This window comes from Anopheles coustani, chromosome 3 (genome assembly GCF_943734705.1).
Source record: "Anopheles coustani chromosome 3, idAnoCousDA_361_x.2, whole genome shotgun sequence".
NCBI lineage: Eukaryota > Metazoa > Arthropoda > Insecta > Diptera > Culicidae > Anopheles > Anopheles coustani.
The window spans coordinates 55,933,421-55,957,103 of NC_071288.1; the positions used below are offsets into that span (position 1 = coordinate 55,933,421).

Below are 23,683 nucleotides of genomic sequence, written 5' to 3' on the forward strand. Positions count from 1 at the left end.
TAAGTCATCAGAGTCAGTACACCACAAGGAAATGGAGCCACTTGGACGGACAGGATTGCAGAATTTATCGAAGGCACAAGACGTGGAAGAGGCATACAAAGAGAATCCGAGGCCTGAAGGGCGTAGCGGTAGAAATATAAGGCCACCGAAGCGGTACTTGAACATGTGTGTAGAGAGTAGAGAATTCTGAGAATAAGTAACGCTTTATTTTTGCCAAAGGGAGGATGTGGCATCCTGGGTTACGGGTGACAGGGATAGAGGGTAGTCAGTACGGATCGGACTCTGAATAAAGAAGGTCGTGTGTGGCGACCACTGCCCGTTGACTCACAGCGTATGCGTTGTTGCAGCAATATACTAACATAGGATATCACACCAATCACTAAAATGTTAACTCTGTACTAACATTGATTACCAATTTCTTCGCTTTCGGATATTTAGTTTTTATAAGAGACGGTTTACCGATAATCGTAGGCAAGATAAAAAGGTTGTTTTTATCAACAAATTTTATTTTATTCACCATGTTCTTAACAAAGAAAAATGCTACAGTATCACATGCATCAGGAAACATGACAATTACATCTACTTTGGGATTAACGAAAGCCTTTATACACTTAAATACGATTCTTCCTACCACTAAATAATACAGATCTGTACACAGCTATCAGTCAGTGTAATTGCAGTACTTTTTAATCCACCTCCTCAACCGTGGGTCCAGAGCGTCCACCGAAGCCTCCTGCCTGTTGGCCACAACTGCTCGGTGCCGGCCCAGCACCCGACTGTTGGTGTAGCTTCGTCATGATAGGACTGCAGGCGCGCGTCAACTCCTGCATCTTGTGCTCGAACTCCTCCTTCTCGGCCATGGTGTTGCCGTCGATCCAACGCAGCGTCTCGTCGCACCGGTCCTGCACGGTTTTGCGGTCGCTTTCGCTTAGCTTCGATCCGGCCGATTCCAGCGATTGTTTCAGATTGAAGCAGTACGCCTCAAGCTGGTTGCGGGCAGCGACACGCTCTCGTTGCTTTTCGTCCTCCTCGCGGAACTTCTCCGCCTCGGCCAGCATGCGATCGATGTCGGCCTGCGACAGTCGACCCTTGTCGTTCTTGATCGTGATCGTTTTCTCCTTGCCGGTGCTCTTTTCCTTCGCCGACACGTTCAGGATGCCGTTGGCGTCCAAGTCAAAAGTCACTTCAATCTGCGGTACTCCACGTGGCGCTGGTGGAATGCCGGACAGATCGAACTGACCCAGCAGGTTGTTGTCCTTCGTCATCGCTCGTTCGCCCTCGAACACCTGAATCGACACTCCCGGCTGATTGTCCGCGTAGGTGGAGAAGGTCTGCGTCTGCTTGCAGGGAATGCGTGAGTTGCGTTCGATCAACTTCGTCATAACGCCTCCGGCCGTTTCGATTCCCAGCGACAGCGGAGCCACATCCACCAACAGCACATCCTGGATCTTCTCATCCTTGTCCCCACTCAGAATGGCCGCCTGCACCGCTGCACCATAAGCCACCGCCTCGTCGGGATTGATGGACAGGTTCAACGACTTGCCACAGAAGAAGTTCTGCAACAACGATTGCACCTTCGGGATGCGGGTCGAACCACCGACCAGGACGATATCGTGGATGGACCTCTTGTCCATCTTGGCGTCCGAAAGGGCTTTCTCCACCGGTTGCAAAGTTGAACGGAACAGATCCGAGCACAGTTCCTCGAAGCGCGCACGGCTGATCTTGGTGTAATAGTCGATTCCATCCATCAGGGCGTCAATCTCAATCGTGGCCTCCGTGCTGGAAGAGAGTGTGCGCTTGGCTCGCTCGCAGGCCGTTCTCAGGCGACGAAGGGCCCTGGCGTTCCTCGATAGGTCCTTCTTGTGCTTCCGCTTGAACTCTTCGACGAAGTGGGCCACCATCCGGTTGTCGAAGTCTTCGCCGCCCAGATGAGTATCTCCAGCAGTGGCGCGCACCTCGAACAGCGATCCCTCGTCAATGGTCAGGATGGACACGTCGAACGTTCCTCCGCCCAGGTCGAAGATTAACACGTTGCGCTCTCCCTTCAGATTCTTGTCCAAACCGTACGCCAAGGCGGCGGCCGTCGGTTCGTTGATGATTCGCATCACATTCAGACCTGCGATGGCTCCGGCGTCCTTCGTGGCCTGGCGTTGACTGTCGTTAAAGTACGCTGGAACAGTGATGACCGCGTTCTTCACCGACTGGCCCAGGTATGCTTCGGCCGTTTCCTTCATCTTGGTAAGCACCATCGAGCTGATCTCCTCCGGGGCGAATGTCATACGCTCGCCTTTGAATTCCACCTGAATCTTTGGTTTGCCGCAATCGTTGACCACCGTGAACGGCCAGTGCTTCAGATCGGCCTGAATCTTGGGGTCGTCATACTTGCGTCCAATCAATCGCTTAGCGTCGAACACTGTGTTTGTGGGGTTCATGGCCACCTGGTTCTTGGCCGCGTCGCCGATGAGCCGCTCTGTGTCCGAGAAGGCAACATAGCTCGGGGTCGTACGGTTGCCCTGGTCGTTGGCGATGATTTCTACCTTTCCATGCTGGAACACACCGACGCACGAGTACGTGGTGCCCAGGTCAATTCCGATTGCAGAAGGCATTTTGTTACTACTGGTTACTGCACACACACTTTTTTCACGAATTTCACTAAAATATTTTTCTTTACGGTGAGTTGTTCAGATTTACTTTGCTTGAACTAACTTTCTGTTATTTTCACTTTTCAAAATTCTTCGTCGTTTGCGAAAGTCAAATATCTCGCACTTGGCTTAGATCGGTTCACTTGCTCTCTCTTGCTTTGTTGAATATCTTCTGATGAGGACTGCTCGATTCCTCACTATTTATACGCATAGCCCGAAGTTCGAGATGCGATGAGAAACATCCAGAAGCTGCTCGAGTTTCTCACGATTGTTCTCGCAGTATTCCGTCAAGGGTGTATGTATGTGCTATGGAAACAATGTGCCTCGACTGAGTCTCGAGCACTCGAGCAGTTGACGTTAGCTCGATCTAACGAATGTGCTAGAAAGCAAAAGAAGAAAGGGGTACTCTCTTCTATGCCTATTTATGAATACATGAGTCGACGTTTATGTTGATACATCGTTTTTCATAATCGGGAAAATTTTCAAGAAAACAAAACGGCTCGTAACCAATTTTTCTAAGAATGACTAAATTATGTATACTCTACATGTGGTATGCGATTTTTCCTACCGTTTTATGCTTTTCAATTTTCTAGATTTTTCAAAACTGAAAACCCATAGTTTGTTTTCTATATTCAATAGATTGCAAAATGTAATGCAAACATTATATTATGTTATCCCTTATTGTGCGTGGATATACAGGCAGTCCTCTCGTACAGAGGTGGGGGTCCGGTCTCGGTGGGGATTCGAAGCCACACCGTCCAACTGGTGAGCCTCAGCGCTCATGGTGTACAGAATTATTGCAAATATTAACACAACTTTATATAATCGATATCGATAAATACTGAAGGGTTTTTATTCATTGTATATTTTTATTCCACTTTTGCAATACCTAAACTATGAACGAAAGTCTCTTATGATGGTTCCAAGGTGTCTTTGAGTACATGCCAGCAAATACACGATTTTTTGTTGGCCCAACCAAAGATTGTTACACGAATGTTCATGTATGAATAGCATTTGGAATTTATGATAAATCAAAATAAATCGAAATAATAACAAAACACACAACTGAACTATTTCTTAAGCATTATTCTTAGGGCCATTTCTTTTTTTCGTAAAAAGCTTCTAAAATTTAAGTTTTATGAATTTTAAAAAATTGCCCGCAATTCTACTTACATGTAAACGGAAAGGATTTTTATTGGTTTTATTTTTTTACAACTTAAATAACCTTTGAGCAAATTGTTTAAGCCTAGAAAAATACCACCAAACGGAACGAGTTCTGCGGAAAGATAGAATAATGCGGAAAGATAGAAACAACGATGGAAAGTATCGAAATGGGCTATTTTTAGAGTCAACTTGTGAAAAAGTCCAAAAGTAATTATAGTTCATTTCCTCAAGTGAAAACTTTAATAACCCAATCACTAAAATGTTAATTCTGTACTAACATTGATTACCAATTTCTTCGCTTTCGGATATTTAGTTTTTATAAGAGACAGTTTACCGATAATCGTAGGCAAGATAAAAAGGTTGTTTTTATCAACAAATTTTATTTTATTCACCATGTTCTTAACAAAGAAAAATGCTACAGTATCACATGCATCAGGAAACATGACAATTACATCTACTTTGGGATTAACGAAAGCCTTTATACACTTAAATACGATTCTTCCTACCACTAAATAATACAGATCTGTACACAGCTATCAGTCAGTGTAATTGCAGTACTTTTTAATCCACCTCCTCAACCGTGGGTCCAGAGCGTCCACCGAAGCCTCCTGCCTGTTGGCCACAACTGCTCGGTGCCGGCCCAGCACCCGACTGTTGGTGTAGCTTCGCCATGATAGGACTGCAGGCGCGCGTCAACTCCTGCATCTTGTGCTCGAACTCCTCCTTCTCGGCCATGGTGTTGCCGTCGATCCAACGCAGCGTCTCGTCGCACCGGTCCTGCACGGTTTTGCGGTCGCTTTCGCTTAGCTTCGATCCGGCCGATTCCAGCGATTGTTTCAGATTGAAGCAGTACGCCTCAAGCTGGTTGCGGGCAGCGACACGCTCTCGTTGCTTTTCGTCCTCCTCGCGGAACTTCTCCGCCTCGGCCAGCATGCGATCGATGTCGGCCTGCGACAGTCGACCCTTGTCGTTCTTGATCGTGATCGTTTTCTCCTTGCCGGTGCTCTTTTCCTTCGCCGACACGTTCAGGATGCCGTTGGCGTCCAAGTCAAAAGTCACTTCGATTTGCGGTACTCCACGTGGCGCTGGTGGAATGCCGGACAGATCGAACTGACCCAGCAGGTTGTTGTCCTTCGTCATCGCTCGTTCGCCCTCGAACACCTGGATCGACACTCCCGGCTGATTGTCCGCGTAGGTGGAGAAGGTCTGCGTCTGCTTGCAGGGAATGCGTGAGTTGCGTTCGATCAACTTCGTCATAACGCCTCCGGCCGTTTCGATTCCCAGCGACAGCGGAGCCACGTCCACCAACAGCACATCCTGGATCTTCTCATCTTTGTCCCCACTCAGAATGGCCGCCTGCACCGCTGCACCATAAGCCACCGCCTCGTCGGGATTGATGGACAGGTTCAACGACTTGCCACAGAAGAAGTTCTGCAACAACGATTGCACCTTCGGGATGCGGGTCGAACCACCGACCAGGACGATATCGTGGATGGAGCTCTTGTCCATCTTGGCGTCCGAAAGGGCTTTCTCCACCGGTTGCAAAGTTGAACGGAACAGATCCGAGCACAGTTCCTCGAAGCGCGCACGGCTGATCTTGGTGTAATAGTCGATTCCATCCATCAGGGCATCAATCTCAATCGTGGCCTCCGTGCTGGAAGACAGGGTGCGCTTGGCTCGCTCGCAGGCCGTTCTCAGGCGACGAAGGGCCCTGGCGTTCCTCGATAGGTCCTTCTTGTGCTTCCGCTTGAACTCTTCGACGAAGTGAGCCACCATCCGGTTGTCGAAGTCTTCGCCGCCCAGATGAGTATCTCCAGCAGTGGCGCGCACCTCGAACAGCGATCCCTCGTCAATGGTCAGGATGGACACGTCGAACGTTCCTCCGCCCAGGTCGAAGATTAACACGTTGCGCTCTCCCTTCAGATTCTTGTCCAAACCGTACGCCAAGGCGGCGGCCGTCGGTTCGTTGATGATTCGCATCACATTCAGACCTGCGATGGCTCCGGCGTCCTTAGTGGCCTGACGTTGACTGTCGTTAAAGTACGCTGGAACAGTGATGACCGCGTTCTTCACCGACTGGCCCAGGTATGCTTCGGCCGTTTCCTTCATCTTGGTAAGCACCATCGAGCTGATCTCCTCCGGGGCGAATGTCTTACGCTCGCCTTTGAATTCCACCTGAATCTTTGGTTTGCCGCAATCGTTGACCACCGTGAACGGCCAGTGCTTCAGATCGGCCTGAATCTTGGGGTCGTCATACTTGCGTCCAATCAATCGCTTAGCGTCGAACACTGTGTTTGTGGGGTTCATGGCCACCTGGTTCTTGGCCGCGTCGCCGATGAGCCGCTCTGTGTCCGAGAAGGCAACATAGCTCGGGGTCGTACGGTTGCCCTGGTCGTTGGCGATGATTTCTACCTTTCCATGCTGGAACACACCGACGCACGAGTACGTGGTGCCCAGGTCAATTCCGATTGCAGAAGGCATTTTGTTACTACTGGTTACTGCACACACACTTTTTTCACGAATTTCACTAAAATACTTTTCTTTACGGTGAGTTGTTCAGATTTACTTTGCTTGAACTAACTTTCTGTTATTTTCACTTTTCAAAATTCTTCGTCGTTTGCGAAAGTCAAATATCTCGCACTTGGCTTAGATCGGTTCACTTGCTCTCTCTTGCTTTGTTGAATATCTTCTGATGAGGACTGCTCGATTCCTCACTATTTATACGCGTCGCCCGAAGTTCGAGATGCGATGAGAAACATCCAGAAGCTGCTCGAGTTTCTCACGATTGTTCTCGCAGTATTCCGTCAAGGGTGTATGTATGTGCTATGGAAACAATGTGCCTCGACTGAGTCTCGAGCACTCGAGCAGTTGACGTTAGCTCGATCTAACGAATGTGCTAGAAAGCAAAAGAAGAAAGGGGTACTCTCTTCTATGCCTATTTATGAATACATGAGTCGACGTTTATGTTGATACATCGTTTTTCATAATCGGGAAAATTTTCAAGAAAACAAAACGGCTCGTAACCAATTTTTCTAAGAATGACTAAATTATGTATACTCTACATGTGGTATGCAATTTTCCTACCGTTTTTTGGTTTTCAATTTTCTAGATTTTTCAAAACTGAAAAACCATAGTTTGTTTTCTATATTCAATAGATTGCAAAATGTAATGCAAACATTATATTATGTTATCCCTTATTGTGCGTGGATATACAGGCAGTCCTCTCGTACAGAGGTGGGGGTCCGGTCTCAGTGGGGATTTGAAGCCATGCCGTCCAGCTGATGAGCCTCAGCGCTCATGGTGTACAGAATTATTGCAAACATTAAGACAACTTTATATAATCGATATCGATAAATACTGAAGGGTTTTTATTCATTGTATATTTTTATTCCACTTTTGCAATACCTAAACTATGAACGAAAGTCTCTTATGATGGTTCCAAGGTGTCTTTGAGTACATGCCAGCAAATACACGATTTTTTGTTGGCCCAACCAAAGATTGTTACACGAATGTTCATGTATGAATAGCATTTGGAATTTATGATAAATCAAAATAAATGAAAATAATAACAAAACACACAACTGAACTATTTCTTAAGCATTATTCTTAGGGCCATTTCTTTTTTTCGTAAAAAGCTTCTAAAGTTTAAATTTTATGAATTTTAAAAAATTGCTCGCAATTCTACTTACATGTAAACGGAAAGGATTTTTATTGGTTTTATTTTTTTACAACTTAAATAACCATTGAGCAAATTGTTTAAGCCTAGAAAAATACCACCAAACGGAACGAGTTCTGCGGAAAGATAGAAACAACGATGGAAAGTATCGAAATGGGCTATTTTTAGAGTCAACTTGTGAAAAAGTCCAAAAGTAATTATAGTTCATTTCCTCAAGTGAAAACTTTAATAACCCAATCACTAAAATGTTAATTCTGTACTTTGATTACCAATTTCTTCGCTTTCGGATATTTAGTTTTTATAAGAGACAGTTTACCGATAATCGTAGGCAAGATAAAAAGGTTGTTTTTATCAACAAATTTTATTTTATTCACCATGTTCTTAACAAAGACAAATGCTACAGTATCACATGCATCAGGAAACATGACAATTACATCTACTTTGGGATTAACGAAAGCCTTTATACACTTAAATACGATTCTTCCTACCACTAAATAATACAGATCTGTACACAGCTATCAGTCAGTGTAATTTCAGTACTTTTTAATCCACCTCCTCAACCGTGGGTCCAGAGCGTCCACCGAAGCCTCCTGCCTGTTGGCCACAACTGCTCGGTGCCGGCCCAGCACCCGACTGTTGGTGTAGCTTCGCCATGATAGGACTGCAGGCGCGCGTCAACTCCTGCATCTTGTGCTCGAACTCCTCCTTCTCGGCCATGGTGTTGCCGTCGATCCAACGCAGCGTCTCGTCGCACCGGTCCTGCACGGTTTTTCGGTCGCTTTCGCTTAGCTTCGATCCTGCCGATTCCAGCGATTGTTTCAGATTGAAGCAGTACGCCTCAAGCTGGTTGCGGGCAGCGACACGCTCTCGTTGCTTTTCGTCCTCCTCGCGGAACTTCTCCGCCTCGGCCAGCATGCGATCGATGTCGGCCTGCGACAGTCGACCCTTGTCGTTCTTGATCGTGATCGTTTTCTCCTTGCCGGTGCTCTTTTCCTTCGCCGACACGTTCAGGATGCCGTTGGCGTCCAAGTCAAAAGTCACTTCGATTTGCGGTACTCCACGTGGCGCTGGTGGAATGCCGGACAGATCGAACTGACCCAGCAGGTTGTTGTCCTTCGTCATCGCTCGTTCGCCCTCGAACACCTGGATCGACACTCCCGGCTGATTGTCCGCGTAGGTGGAGAAGGTCTGCGTCTGCTTGCAGGGAATGCGTGAGTTGCGTTCGATCAACTTCGTCATAACGCCTCCGGCCGTTTCGATTCCCAGCGACAGCGGAGCCACGTCCACCAACAGCACATCCTGGATCTTCTCATCTTTGTCCCCACTCAGAATGGCCGCCTGCACCGCTGCACCATAAGCCACCGCCTCGTCGGGATTGATGGACAGGTTCAACGACTTGCCACAGAAGAAGTTCTGCAACAACGATTGCACCTTCGGGATGCGGGTCGAACCACCGACCAGGACGATATCGTGGATGGAGCTCTTGTCCATCTTGGCATCCGAAAGGGCTTTCTCCACCGGTTGCAAAGTTGAACGGAACAGATCCGAGCACAGTTCCTCGAAGCGCGCACGGCTGATCTTGGTGTAATAGTCGATTCCATCCATCAGGGCGTCAATCTCAATCGTGGCCTCCGTGCTGGAAGACAGGGTGCGCTTGGCTCGCTCGCAGGCCGTTCTCAGGCGGCGAAGGGCCCTGGCGTTCCTCGATAGGTCCTTCTTGTGCTTCCGCTTGAACTCTTCGACGAAGTGGGCCACCATCCGGTTGTCGAAGTCTTCGCCGCCCAGATGAGTATCTCCAGCAGTGGCGCGCACCTCGAACAGCGATCCCTCGTCAATGGTCAGGATGGACACGTCGAACGTTCCTCCGCCCAGGTCGAAGATTAACACGTTGCGCTCTCCCTTCAGATTCTTGTCCAAACCGTACGCCAAGGCGGCGGCCGTCGGTTCGTTGATGATTCGCATCACATTCAGACCTGCGATGGCTCCGGCGTCCTTCGTGGCCTGGCGTTGACTGTCGTTAAAGTACGCTGGAACAGTGATGACCGCGTTCTTCACCGACTGGCCCAGGTATGCTTCGGCCGTTTCCTTCATCTTGGTAAGCACCATCGAGCTGATCTCCTCCGGGGCGAATGTCTTACGCTCGCCTTTGAATTCCACCTGAATCTTTGGTTTGCCGCAATCGTTGACCACCGTGAACGGCCAGTGCTTCAGATCGGCCTGAATCTTGGGGTCGTCATACTTGCGTCCAATCAATCGCTTAGCGTCGAACACTGTGTTTGTGGGGTTCATGGCCACCTGGTTCTTGGCCGCGTCGCCGATGAGCCGCTCTGTGTCCGAGAAGGCAACATAGCTCGGGGTCGTACGGTTGCCCTGGTCGTTGGCGATGATTTCTACCTTTCCATGCTGGAACACACCGACGCACGAGTACGTGGTGCCCAGGTCAATTCCGATTGCAGAAGGCATTTTGTTACTACTGGTTACTGCACACACACTTTTTTCACGAATTTCACTAAAATACTTTTCTTTACGGTGAGTTGTTCAGATTGACTTTGCTTGAACTAACTTTCTGTTATTTTCACTTTTCAAAATTCTTCGTCGTTTGCGAAAGTCAAATATCTCGCACTTGGCTTAGATCGGTTCACTTGCTCTCTCTTGCTTTGTTGAATATCTTCTGATGAGGACTGCTCGATTCCTCACTATTTATACGCATAGCCCGAAGTTCGAGATGCGATGAGAAACATCCAGAAGCTGCTCGAGTTTCTCACGATTGTTCTCGCAGTATTCCGTCAAGGGTGTATGTATGTGCTATGGAAACAATGTGCCTCGACTGAGTCTCGAGCACTCGAGCAGTTGACGTCAGCTTGAGCTAACGAATGTGCTAGAAAGCAAGAGAAAAAAGGGGTACTCTCTTCTATGCCTATTTATGACTACATGAGTCAACAATAATTATTTTCCAAAAATTGTCGTGGAAAACCCGGTCGTGGGTATTTATCATAAATTCCAAATGCTATTCATACATGAACATTCGTTTTACAATCTTTGGTTGGGCCAACAAAAAATCATGTATTTGCTGGCATGTACTCAAAGACACCTTGGAACCATCATAAGAGTCTTTCGTTCATAGTTTAGGTATTGCAAAAGTGGAATAAAAATATACAATGAATAAAAACCCTTCAGTATTTATCGATTATCGATTATATAAAGTTGTGTAAATGTTTGCAATAATTCTGTACACCATGAGCGCTGAGGCTCATCAGCTGGACGGCATGGCTTCAAATCCCCACTGAGACCGGACCCCCACCTCTGTACGAGAGGACTGCCTGTATATCCACGCACAATAAGGGATAACATAATATAATGTTTGCATTACATTTTGCAATCTGTTGAATATAGAAAACAAACTATGGGATTTTCAGTTTTGAAAAATCTAGAAAATTGAAAACCATAAAACGGTAGGAAAAATCGCATACCACATGTAGAGCATACATGATTTAGTCATTCTTAGAAAAATTGGTTACGAGCCGTTTTGTTTTCTTGAAAATTTTCCCGATTATGAAAAACGATGTATCAACATAAACGTCGACTCATGTATTCATAAATAGGCATAGAAGAGAGTACCCCTTTCTTCTTTTGCTTTCTAGCACATTCGTTAGCTCAAGCTGACGTCAACTGCTCGAGTGCTCGAGACTCAGTCGAGGCACATTGTTTCCATAGCACATACATACACCCTTGACGGAATACTGCGAGAACAATCGTGAGAAACTCGAGCAGCTTCTGGATGTTTCTCATCGCATCTCGAACTTCGGGCTATGCGTATAAATAGTGAGGAATCGAGCAGTCCTCATCAGAAGATATTCAACAAAGCAAGAGAGAGCAAGTGAACCGATCTAAGCCAAGTGCGAGATATTTGACTTTCGCAAACGACGAAGAATTTTGAAAAGTGAAAATAACAAAAAGTTAGTTCAAGCAAAGTCAATCTGAACAACTCACCGTAAAGAAAAGTATTTTAGTGAAATTCGTGAAAAAAGTGTGTGTGCAGTAACCAGTAGTAACAAAATGCCTTCTGCAATCGGAATTGACCTGGGCACCACGTACTCGTGCGTCGGTGTGTTCCAGCATGGAAAGGTAGAAATCATCGCCAACGACCAGGGCAACCGTACGACCCCGAGCTATGTTGCCTTCTCGGACACAGAGCGGCTCATCGGCGACGCGGCCAAGAACCAGGTGGCCATGAACCCCACAAACACAGTGTTCGACGCTAAGCGATTGATTGGACGCAAGTATGACGACCCCAAGATTCAGGCCGATCTGAAGCACTGGCCGTTCACGGTGGTCAACGATTGCGGCAAACCAAAGATTCAGGTGGAATTCAAAGGCGAGCGTAAGACATTCGCCCCGGAGGAGATCAGCTCGATGGTGCTTACCAAGATGAAGGAAACGGCCGAAGCATACCTGGGCCAGTCGGTGAAGAACGCGGTCATCACTGTTCCAGCGTACTTTAACGACAGTCAACGCCAGGCCACGAAGGACGCCGGAGCCATCGCAGGTCTGAATGTGATGCGAATCATCAACGAACCGACGGCCGCCGCCTTGGCGTACGGTTTGGACAAGAATCTGAAGGGAGAGCGCAACGTGTTAATCTTCGACCTGGGCGGAGGAACGTTCGACGTGTCCATCCTGACCATTGACGAGGGATCGCTGTTCGAGGTGCGCGCCACTGCTGGAGATACTCATCTGGGCGGCGAAGACTTCGACAACCGGATGGTGGCCCACTTCGTCGAAGAGTTCAAGCGGAAGCACAAGAAGGACCTATCGAGGAACGCCAGGGCCCTTCGCCGCCTGAGAACGGCCTGCGAGCGAGCCAAGCGCACCCTGTCTTCCAGCACGGAGGCCACGATTGAGATTGACGCCCTGATGGATGGAATCGACTATTACACCAAGATCAGCCGTGCGCGCTTCGAGGAACTGTGCTCGGATCTGTTCCGTTCAACTTTGCAACCGGTGGAGAAAGCCCTTTCGGATGCCAAGATGGACAAGAGCTCCATCCACGATATCGTCCTGGTCGGTGGTTCGACCCGCATCCCGAAGGTGCAATCGTTGTTGCAGAACTTCTTCTGTGGCAAGTCGTTGAACCTGTCCATCAATCCCGACGAGGCGGTGGCTTATGGTGCAGCGGTGCAGGCGGCCATTCTGAGTGGGGACAAAGATGAGAAGATCCAGGATGTGCTGTTGGTGGACGTGGCTCCGCTGTCGCTGGGAATCGAAACGGCCGGAGGCGTTATGACGAAGTTGATCGAACGCAACTCACGCATTCCCTGCAAGCAGACGCAGACCTTCTCCACCTACGCGGACAATCAGCCGGGAGTGTCGATCCAGGTGTTCGAAGGCGAACGAGCGATGACGAAGGACAACAACCTGCTGGGTCAGTTCGATCTGTCCGGCATTCCACCAGCGCCACGTGGAGTACCGCAGATTGAAGTGACTTTTGACTTGGACGCCAACGGCATCCTAAACGTGTCGGCGAAGGAAAAGAGCACCGGCAAGGAGAAAACGATCACGATCAAGAACGACAAGGGTCGACTGTCGCAGGCCGACATCGATCGCATGCTGGCCGAGGCGGAGAAGTTCCGCGAGGAGGACGAAAAGCAACGAGAGCGTGTCGCTGCCCGCAACCAGCTTGAGGCGTACTGCTTCAATCTGAAACAATCGCTGGAATCGGCCGGATCGAAGCTAAGCGAAAGCGACCGAAAAACCGTGCAGGACCGGTGCGACGAGACGCTGCGTTGGATCGACGGCAACACCATGGCCGAGAAGGAGGAGTTCGAGCACAAGATGCAGGAGTTGACGCGCGCCTGCAGTCCTATCATGACGAAGCTACACCAACAGTCGGGTGCTGGGCCGGCACCGAGCAGTTGTGGCCAACAGGCAGGAGGCTTCGGTGGACGCTCTGGACCCACGGTTGAGGAAGTGGATTAAGCTTAACTTTTTCAGTTACTCACCCACTGATATGAGAACAATAAGACTTTTTTAATATTATGGAAACATGACAGTTATATCTTTAAAGTTTTAAGTTTCAATAAAATTGCTTTTGAACAAGAGTATTTCAATGTGTTGAGAACAAAGAAGTATGAAAGAAACTAATATTAATTATCATATTGTGACCTGTGAGGTAATGTAAATATGCTATGCATATTTTTCTGCTGTCCTTATAAACTGGTTGTTACCATTTACCAACTTTAGGAATCCCTTAAACTTGTCACAACAATTTAGCCATAACCGTGAAAACTCTGCTTGTAGATAATTATTTAGTTTATTAGCATTCTTACGTTGGTATAAATCTCTTAGTATTAACAGTTAAAGTCTCGTCGTTCACGCGGTTTTAACAGTTTTAAGAAAATCAGTATGATTAAATGTGCATAAAATTAAAGGGTAACATAAAAAAACATACAAAACAAAGCAGTTGCATTATTATCAAATTGTCAACAGTAAAAAAAAAACAAAAATTTGCGACATTTAAATCAGTTCAGGAAGACTCCATTCGAATTGTTTGCAGTTTCTCACATTGATCATTGAATGCAACGGAATTAGCCTATTGTTTAATCGAATAGTGATCAAACATGTAAAGTGCATACGGAAGAAAATGAAAACTGATTGTTCCAACTACACTAGTCCGATTTGTTGTTTTCATTCCCTGTGTTTCAAAGCCCGAAAATTTGCTAATTGTGATGTCACACAAAACAAAGGGTTTTGACAGTAATTTAGCTGAAGGAAATATGCTTTTTTGGTTCCGTTTAGCTGCCGGTTGAGATACGGAATACTGCAATGTACGCAATAGGGTTTGCTTAACATTTAATATCACTTTCGATCATCGACACAAACACACACATCGAAGGATGCACCGGGTGCAAAAGTTTCCTTGGGACAGCAAACATGGAATGTTTGAAACCGGGGCTGGGACGGGAGCAGGCGGTCTTAGGCGGTCACACTAACGCCAGCGTCGTTCAACGCTATGTTCATGGTGGTGTCGGAGCCGTAGCTGAGATGCGATGGGCTGTCCGACACCATGCGACGATTGATCAGTACGTCCGCGACATAGATAGGCGCATCGTCACCCGTTTCCACGATGCGTAACGGCTTTGTAGTGCATCGTTTGATCGGTGACATGCTGGCAAACATCACTAGCGTGCCACATAGGGCCAGTAGCAGCACGACGGCGCGCATTTCCACCGCGGCCGTTCGTACCACTGCCAGTGCGGCCATAATGACGAGCAGTAACACTACGGAAATCTTGGTCATAGTAACTGCGGTGCTGTGTATCTTGCCGCCACTGCCCTGGCTAATCATGTTGGACGGTGCGAATGCAAAGAAAAGGTTATGCTTGTCGACAAAGTGCTTCAAGGTAATGTACACCATTGCGAACGGCATTATCAGTGGGCAGGCAAGACTGTACACCGTGCTTGTCGTAAACACCATCAACATCCACGCGTAGTGAATGCCGAACGGAAACGTGATGAGGATTGTCTTCCGGATGTAAGGCGTTTCGGCACGCGATTTGGCCGTCGCCAGTTTCCAGATGTAGCAGATCAGGTCGGGAAAGCGGATCAACTCGAGTGCGGTACCGATGAACGCGGCCGTAATGATGTAGTTCACAAAGAATGCACCCTTGTCCGGCAGAAAGATGCAATCCCAGCGGTACGTGTCGTTCGACTCGATCGTCCATTGTAGCAATGCCTGGGCGCTGGTGAGTCCGAGTGAAGGTAAAATCAGGATCATAAATAACAGGTAGCCGAAAGTCTTGGTCATGATGAGGTAATTTTGCCTTGAACGCGTCCAATGCGATAACCAGGTGTCCGAGTAGGCCACGATTACCGGCATTAACGCCGATAGGGACCATAGAAGAAGCGTCGGCAGGAACTCAGAAATCAAAGGACTAATTTTGCTTATCTGCGAGGTGGTATTTTTGGTAAGTGAAAGAGTATCCAGAGAGTTCACGATGATGACCGGAGTGGTGAGGAAGAAAAGAAACACGAACAACGCAAAATTGACAGTGGCCCACTTGCAGTACCACTGAGCGGTATCGATGTTGAGATTTTCCCAGAAGATGTCCGACGGTGCCGGCGCGAACGAAAGGTTCCACGAACGATACGTACCGGGTTTGAAATGTAACATCACGTGTTGTGCATCTTGTATGGAACGGAGCGTCACAAATGCGATACCAAGCGGTTCGTTCAGGGCCGAGGCCCGTAACCGTGCTACCTCACCACCCAGTTGAACCTCCTTTTCCTTGTAGTACTCGAGGGCGTCCACTTTGTTGCAACTGAAAAATAATGGTTTTGCCTCGATAGCGTTTGCTCCACGTTGCGCTTCGCAGAAGATCCTAGCCTCGACTGTTCGCTCGTACTCTTCCGACGCCTTGATCAAACTCGATATATTATACGCCATCTGAATGTCCTGGATTTCCACCTCCGGGAAGAGTTGATGCAGAAAAGTACGGATAACGGTTTTGCTACAGTCACCCTGGCTAATGTTGGTCGCCATAATCGTGCGCGTTGGAGCTGTTTTGAATGCGTTTCTTCCGGACGCACGTCGCATAATCAACACCACCATCGGGACGTACGCGATCGCGAAAAACACGTGCACCCACATCGTTGGCGAGTTCGGGTCCAGATTAGAGAGGGTCGTATGCCCGAACGAGTTCTTGTCGCCACTTAATGCGCCGGAGAAGTTGATAGGCAGGATGATCACGATCGAAACCACCGTCATGATGCCCATCACCGCCATCAGATGCCGCTGAAATGAAAGGTAGTGCACGGCGTCCGGCCCGCTGTGGGTGAGGATTTGTTCTTTGGTCAGCCGAAATGTGGCTAAAATCCACGAAAAGCAACCTCGATCGATGCTGATGCTGTTGAACGCGTCAGACGATTCACTAGAGCCGCTTCCTCCGGCGTTCCGGTGTGCATAGAATAGCTGTGTCCATCGTTTATTTTCTCCCTGTATGTTGACCAGGGCCAACCGTCCATAATCCCACGCCTGCTGGCGCAGTAGATTGAACAGCAGGATGAGAAAAAACCAAGCAATCACATTCAACAACAGCGTTTCCGGTATGCCTTCGTAAAGATTTATCAATATTTTTGTCTTGTTCAACACCAGGCAGGCATCACGGTTAGGAGAATTGGCGCTAGTTAAATTTGTATAATCCATTCCAGCGCTTCGTTTGCGGCGCGTGCCAGTGCCTGAAGAGTCGTTTACTGCTTATCGCTCTAAAAAAATAGGAAAATGTTGAAATAGGATCTATTATTGTTGGTATGATCAATACTAAATTCTAAACTTAACTACTAGTATTGAAGTAAGATATATATTAAGCATGTTTATCCAGCACAAGCATTATTCAAGCGTACTATTACTTGAAAAATCTTAAAATTTTACTTATCTTTGCATTTAAATTTACAACAAATGTAGGTAAAAAAAAATTCCACATACCGCCGTACTAAGAACATAAACAAGAAACCAGAGGCAACGGTTTTGTGGAGCAAACAATCTCACATAATTATAATGATCACAATGGATTTTTTAGCTGGTCGAGTTGAATCTCTTCAACACATGGTTTAACATAACATGTCCATTTTTATGCTACAGTTATTTCATAACCATTTTTTTGGACGATATTTACACCATCTATGTAGACGAAGCTTGAGAGTCGTCGAATGTAACGAACAATCTGTGACTTGTTTAATTTACAACAGAAATAACCTTATTATTATTTACTTAAATAAACACCTTTTCTGTAACAAAATTAGGAGAGCAACATGGCAAATGCACTTTGCTCTACCAATATCACCAAAACATTTATCGACTTAAAAACGCATTGACATCACCATGTCATGTATCGAAAATTGCCATTTTACGTTTTACTGATAAGACGCACCTTGACTGATATCAAACATTAGAAATAGTTATCACTGATTCACTTTTGACGGGGTTGATCTTTTTTCTACAAGATAAGTCACCTCCAGGTAGAACTTCAACCATGGCCCACAATATGACAATCTTTAGCCACCGACCGGAAGCTACACTGATTCATGTGTTCTATTTGAGCATTCACGAACGGCAGACACAATACATTCTTTTCCCTTTATTCGGTAATGCTGTTCAAAGATTAAATCATTCAATTCAACGGTTCAATCAACAGACCAGAAGATTTGATAAGGGAAATGTTTCCGTTCCCGTCCAATATGTAGCAAAGATGCGATGAAGCGCGAGAGTCCGTATGTTCCACGATTGGAAGATGTCGTGAGGAAAATTACGGTGTTTTGTTTTTTGCACGACAATTTATTCATCGACCTTTGTGTGTTTTTTTTCGTTTTGTGCTTCTTGCGTACCTTTCCTTTCTCTATGATCGCTTTAGTCGGCTGGCGTTCACTTCACTTCATAGCATCGCTAATACCAACTAAGTAGCTCATCGTTTTATTTGTTTTGATAATGTATGTGACCCTTTTTGTACAATTCTCTACTCCTTAGTAGAAACCTATCAAGTGATAATCAGTGGAATAAAACAAAAAAAAAGTAATTCGGTTGTAGAACAAAATATTTGAATTTTTTTACTTGTTAGACACTATTGTGGATGCTGATTTGATTAGGAAGCACTAAAAAGAATAAAAAAGTCAGTTGTTATGGAATGATGTGATCATCTTGCTATATCAGTCTACAAAGGCTAATATTTTAGACACCGACAAAAAATAAGCTAGGGGAATTAACACATAGCAAGTAAAAGCAATGCTTACGAAACGTTTAATATGACACGTTTCACAAACCACTGAATGCGGAAGGGTCGATGTTTTTTATATCTGCACATGAATTTATCTGTCCATAAACACATTACTGCGCGAAATTTCTCTCACAATAATTACGTTTCACACAATAGGATGCATATTTCACCTTTCACTATTTACGCAATACAATGTAAGCAGTGCAATTAGAAAATGTAAATGCAATTGTACTTCACTTTTCGCTAGCTCAAGGGACACCGTCTTGCTATCGATATTTTTATATGAATTTGGTCAAGAATGCCGACTTACACGGTTCCTCAAGCCGTTGCTTTCTAGAAATTTCACAGAAGTACCAAACGTTTTGTCCAAATGCCAGGCAGGCAATCGAATTTTAGCTGAAAGCGATTCCTTGGCACAAGGAAACAACACAAAGCGTAGACCCAACGAGCAAAGGAACTGTGAAGCACCTGATAAACGAGTGGCTCATTGACCTACCCAATAAGATTCCCTCAAGGAGTTATGCACCAATTGAGAGACCTATTCATCTATTTTTTCAAAATTTTGGGGATAAATTTTACTAACCAAAATACCTTGGATAGTAAAATGGAAAAGTATTGAAAATTTCAACTTCCAAACTATCTTAAAACAGTAAAATTTATGAACAACAAGCACAACTATACACGAATGGCAAGCGTTCCGCAAACACAGCGTCGGACTTAATTGAATAAGCTGTCAAAGTCAAAGTGGTTCGACAGACGAGGTGGACTCATCCCGATAATTAACCTTGACTTCATAAGAAGAATAAAGGAAAATTAAGATAGTCAATCGCAGTTTTGTTTATGTATTCAATTTGTCGTTTATTGTTAATTTAAAAAGTTGTTGTTATTTCCAATAGTGAGGAACATGCTGTTTATATCGTTTTTAGCTAGGTTTCGCCAAAATAATGTGTAGAATGTAAAAAAAAAAACATGTGGTGAACGCTATTTTACATTTGCAAACGAATCATTGTTAAGTGCTTTGTTTCTTTTGGTAAACAAAACTAAGCGCGATTGTCAAAAATCAATTTGAACCTTTCCTCTCTAGAACCTTCCTTGGCTGAAGGCTTATTGGGTTGTTTCCGAACCTAGCTGACTGTCACTTAATAATGAACCTTAATACCCTTATTAATACTAATCTCTAATAATATTAAGCTGCGGATAGACGGATGCAATATTTCACTGCAATGAAATAAAATTTGACATTTCTACCAAAAATGACAGTGAATGCAATATTTCGATGCTTAACCACCCCGTTTGGATCTTTGCAATATTGCAATGAAATACGCATAGCAATATTGCAATGGCTGTCATTTTTGGTAGAAATGTCAAATGTTATTTCATTGCATTGAAATATTGCATCCGTCTATCCGCAGCTTTAGACAAGGAATGTATCTGTCATATTTTTCCAGAAGTTATCTGCCAAACGCTCTTGACAGATACATTCCTTCCTCAAAATCGGAATCAGGCATGACCAGTTCCGATTTTCTTTCGACTGGCATTTATATGTCAAAGTGGCGATTTGTTCACTTTTTGCTTTGTTGTTTGCAACGGATTTTGTTCGTTACTCTAGGATGAACAATACGCCAAATTCAAACATGAAAATGATCAAATAACTGCAAAACCCATTTTGTGAAACTTTGCGTTATTACACGAGCGGTCATCATTTATATGTCAAACGCCCTGCCAGAGCCTACTTTGACAGTAGGATGGAAAAATATGACAGATACATTCCTCGTCTAATAAGGGTATAAAACTCTTGCACACCTGAGCAATGCCTGCCAATGTAATACCAAAGCAATACATGACAACCTCCCGGTTGACAAAAATTCAAATTTTTTGCAGCTGTCATGTAGTACCAGCAAGTTTTTCCATGGCAGATTGCTGGGACTCTTGCTGGAACTACATAGTACCAGCAACAATGTCAATTTCTGTCAACCGGGCTCTGTTTTTCTGCCAGATTAGCTTGCCTTGGCATTGCTCATGTGTCCGCGTGACTACATTAGGCGTACCATACCAAAAAACTGGTACGCTCCAAGTGTCAAACCAGCCAACCCAGAAGGGCTGGGTTGCATTTGGTATGGTACGCTGGAGCTCGACCGTACCAAGTTTTTGGTATGGTATGCCTAATGTAGTCACGCGGTGTGAAGTACTTCATCGTACTGTTCATCGATGAACAGTTATGTCAAGTCATGAAATGTCATTTTACACTGGACGACTTCACCTTCTAATTTATACACCTTGCGCGCTAACATGTTTATGACGTTTCGGTGCATCGTTGAACGAAGCAGTAAATTGTATTTCGATATCTAAACTTGCAATGACCGGTCGAGGCAACCGAAGACACCATTTTGGTAAACCAGGTGGACGCCGTGGTAAAGATAATGAATCTGTTGGCAGTAGTGCTTTGGTGGATGAGAATAATCTTATCATTCAGTGCTTCCGAGGGTACGCCAGCGAATTAGACGCGAAGCACGATAGATATGAGCGAATCGTAAAATGCAGTCGAGATATCACGATTGAGTCGAAGCGCATAATATTTTTGCTGCACACCATCGATCCTAGGTGAGTATACGCCGGTAATTTGAAGTCCTTACTCTTTATTTAGAACATATCAAACAGATCAAACACAGTTAGCAACAAACATAATCAATACGAAATACTCTGGGAAACGTAACCTCAAATGTTTGGTAGGAACGTAGAATATAAAGTAACACTCGCCGGATAGCAGATAGCGTCAATTTCAGTACAGTGTAATGTATCTGCTTAAGTGTTGTAGAAAAAATTAGTTTGAGGTTGATTTTTATGCTTTCCCGGTAAAACTAACTGTAGGTAGAGGTTATTTTTTTACCTGCATTAGAGTCTACATTAGGTTTTTAAAGACGTGTTGATAACATGTTAAGTTTTTGGTATGTTTTCAAGAACCCAACAATGTCCCAGCTTAATCGTTGCCTGAACAGCTTAGAAGCATTTTTTAAAAGATTAAATATGGGTCTGCTTGCCTTCAGAGAAACCATCCTTAATGTAAAGTAACCACCCAATTTTGCTTTTCATTTTAGGAAAAATAATCAGCAAAAAGTTTGCGATGAAGCAAAGGTCAGGCTCGAAAATATTTTTGGAAACCATTTCGCGGTCATAGCCAAGGAGCTTCAAGGCCAAGACCCATATCAATACGCACGTGCCTATACAAATGGCATGCAAGAATTCATCGAAGCATTCACCTTCTACGAGTATTCTAGCGGCCAAGATATTTCACATTGGGAAGATATACAGAAGAAGCTGGAGTATACAAAAATCAAACCAATATCTTCAAAAAATACCGAAAATGAGGAACCCCGTGATTGTAATATTGGATCAGAGGCATTGGAGCACGAAGACAAGAATCCAGTAGAAGAAACGTTCACGTGTAAGCTGCAGCCGCTTGATTTTACCCTTGGTTTGGGAGATCTCAGTGGAGAGATTATGAGAAAATGCATCAATTCGTTAGGATCGGGAAATGCTGAGAGCTGTTTTGAACATTGTCGATTTTTGCAAGAATTGTACGCTGGGTTTCTTAGCGTGATTTCTCCTCGAAGTCGAGACTTTTCCCATAAGATGATAACACTCAAACAAAGCCTACTGAAAAGTGAAAATGTGTGCTACAATGTAACTGTGCGAGGTGGTGAAGCTGCAAAATGGGGAACAACAGACGACTCATCCGCTACACAGCTGCAATTCCATGCTTCAAAGGAGGACGACGATGAAGGCGTATTTTTTTAAACGCATCGTTCAAGGTACGTGAAAATATAGGACAATTTAATAATTATAAATACTAACCCCATTCCTATTTCCTGCTTCAATATTTAATAGTTCAATAAAATTTGCTTTGGATTATCCTCGCCTTAGTATTTTTTGAGAAGCATATAAATATTTTTTTATAAATTTTACTAGAAATTAGGTCAAGTGTGACTGCAATGCTGCAATTCAGTTATCAATATTTTTTCTTGTTCATTTATATTCTAGGAGGATCATAAGGGAAATGCAACACAACGCGCGTCTTATTGTCATACCTTCAATCGATAATGTGAATTATTTTAAACGTCGATTTTTCATAATGAATAAATTTGTCATAATGAATTCAACTTCGAGATTGTGTTTTTCAAACAAATTCATGGCAAAACAGTGTTAAAATCAACAGGTGCGTCAAAACGACGTTATCATATATTTCTTTATTTTAACGTTTGTTTTATATTTTTGATTTGGCAGCTCGAACAAAAAGAGGAATCCGTGTGGTAAAATGAAGTAGCAGTTTGCGGCATCTTTGGTGAAGGAATCACAAACTGGAAAAACTGTGAACATCGACAGCGACAAGTGTTTAGTTTCACCCTATTAACTCTACACCGTTCAAGTATGTTGGTATGTAAGACTAGCTTATTGATCAATCATGGTATACAACACTTGATATTTTGCAAATCAGCTTTGTTAATGTACACTTGGTATAATTTACGTTCGATCTGATCTGGTTATGAATGCTGGTAAAAGAAATACTACGGTATCGTTATGTTGCATAAACCTTGAATAATTATCTAAAACGGGCGAAGTTCGTCCTAAGCAACTGCTCTGAAATAGTTTTGTCATTATTATTATTCAATAACACAGAATAGTCTGCCCTGAAACGTAACTTACCTTCTTTTGGCATCGTTTGCTGGTATATCTTTTAAAGTGTTCGCCAATTATAAATGTTGGCCATATATCATCCATTCATGAATAGTAACGAAGCCTACCTTCCGCTGTCGTTCTGCTTCGGTCGGATGCCTGCATAGTCGAATTACATCATCGCATGAGGTATGCTTTGGTCCCTCAGCAGAATTCATGTCTTGACAAGTTCGCGCTGGTCCAGTTTTTACCTCTTCTCGCGAGATTTCGCGGTAGTTTCCACGTCGTCTAGTATGGAGTGTAAACCTAGGGAGCTGCAAACTCTTTGCTGGTACCATTTTTGGCTTCTAGAAAGAAGATTCTTCTTGGCTTCCGGGCATCTGCAGGATGGTAATGTGTTCTCCTTCCTCGGAGGAGCTTGAGTTAACTCGGACGTTCCCACGGCGATGCTCTCTGCTGTGGTGAATCGGAATTTCAATTGTTGATGGTTCTGTATAGTGAATTATACTACGTTGCATTCCGTTTGAATTAACTCTTGAATGCCAGGTATGCTACAATATTGAAAACGATTGTTCCGTTTCTATCCGTTACCGATGATTTGGTTATGGTTGATCAGATTTTGTTTATCTTCTGGTTATCAATGTTCAATTGCTGAATTTCCTACACTTATGTTCGAGTCTCTGTTCAGGGTACTTGATTGGTGTGTGTTCACCGGCAATGGTAAACGTTGTTTCCACCTTCATTTTGGCATCGAACACCACTTTT

General features: G+C 44.8%; 5 protein-coding genes across 17 annotated transcripts; 2 read left to right on the forward strand and 3 right to left on the reverse strand.

Moving 5' to 3' along the window:
* Positions 1–507: 507 nt before the first annotated feature.
* LOC131272562 (heat shock protein 70 B2-like) lies at positions 508–2,621 on the reverse strand. Of its 5 annotated transcripts, none has more exons than XM_058274333.1 (2): positions 2,439–2,606; positions 508–2,399 (listed from the first exon to the last, which is right to left on the reverse strand). In XM_058274333.1, exons 1-2 carry the CDS (start codon positions 2,604–2,606, stop codon positions 687–689), a joined length of 1,881 nt encoding a protein of 626 aa, XP_058130316.1. In that variant the 3' UTR covers positions 508–686. The 5 variants fall into 5 exon arrangements, with proteins under 5 accessions (XP_058130316.1, XP_058130317.1, XP_058130315.1 ...); XM_058274334.1 differs by having other exon boundaries at positions 508–730; positions 773–2,606; XM_058274332.1 differs by having other exon boundaries at positions 508–733; positions 773–2,606.
* A 1,573-nt stretch (positions 2,622–4,194) lies between these two features.
* Positions 4,195–6,302, reverse strand: LOC131272561 (heat shock protein 70 B2-like). Of its 5 annotated transcripts, none has more exons than XM_058274328.1 (2): positions 6,120–6,297; positions 4,195–6,080 (listed from the first exon to the last, which is right to left on the reverse strand). In XM_058274328.1, the coding sequence occupies exons 1-2, from the start codon at positions 6,285–6,287 to the stop codon at positions 4,368–4,370; spliced, it is 1,881 nt and encodes a 626-aa protein (XP_058130311.1). In that variant the 5' UTR covers positions 6,288–6,297; the 3' UTR covers positions 4,195–4,367. The 5 variants fall into 5 exon arrangements, with proteins under 5 accessions (XP_058130311.1, XP_058130312.1, XP_058130310.1 ...); XM_058274329.1 differs by having other exon boundaries at positions 4,195–4,411; positions 4,454–6,297; XM_058274327.1 differs by having other exon boundaries at positions 4,195–4,414; positions 4,454–6,297.
* A 1,723-nt stretch (positions 6,303–8,025) lies between these two features.
* On the reverse strand, positions 8,026–16,715 carry LOC131263285 (CSC1-like protein 1). Its single transcript, XM_058265463.1, has 3 exons — positions 14,461–16,715; positions 11,208–11,289; positions 8,026–9,962 (listed from the first exon to the last, which is right to left on the reverse strand). Exons 1-3 carry the CDS (start codon positions 16,681–16,683, stop codon positions 8,026–8,028), a joined length of 4,242 nt encoding a protein of 1,413 aa, XP_058121446.1. The 5' UTR covers positions 16,684–16,715.
* Positions 11,524–13,583, forward strand: LOC131272564 (heat shock protein 70 B2). 5 transcript variants are annotated; one of them, XM_058274336.1, is made up of 2 exons: positions 11,539–13,374; positions 13,408–13,583. In XM_058274336.1, the coding sequence occupies exons 1-2, from the start codon at positions 11,539–11,541 to the stop codon at positions 13,456–13,458; spliced, it is 1,887 nt and encodes a 628-aa protein (XP_058130319.1). In that variant the 3' UTR covers positions 13,459–13,583. The 5 variants fall into 5 exon arrangements, with proteins under 5 accessions (XP_058130324.1, XP_058130319.1, XP_058130320.1 ...); XM_058274337.1 differs by having other exon boundaries at positions 11,539–13,372; positions 13,412–13,583; XM_058274340.1 differs by having other exon boundaries at positions 11,539–13,372; positions 13,415–13,583.
* Positions 16,716–20,560: 3,845 nt separating the features above from the next.
* LOC131272565 (translin-associated protein X) lies at positions 20,561–22,410 on the forward strand. The gene is made up of 3 exons (XM_058274342.1): positions 20,561–20,848; positions 21,343–22,056; positions 22,286–22,410. The coding sequence occupies exons 1-2, from the start codon at positions 20,604–20,606 to the stop codon at positions 22,040–22,042; spliced, it is 945 nt and encodes a 314-aa protein (XP_058130325.1). The 5' UTR covers positions 20,561–20,603; the 3' UTR covers positions 22,043–22,056; positions 22,286–22,410.
* Positions 22,411–23,683: the final 1,273 nt, after the last annotated feature.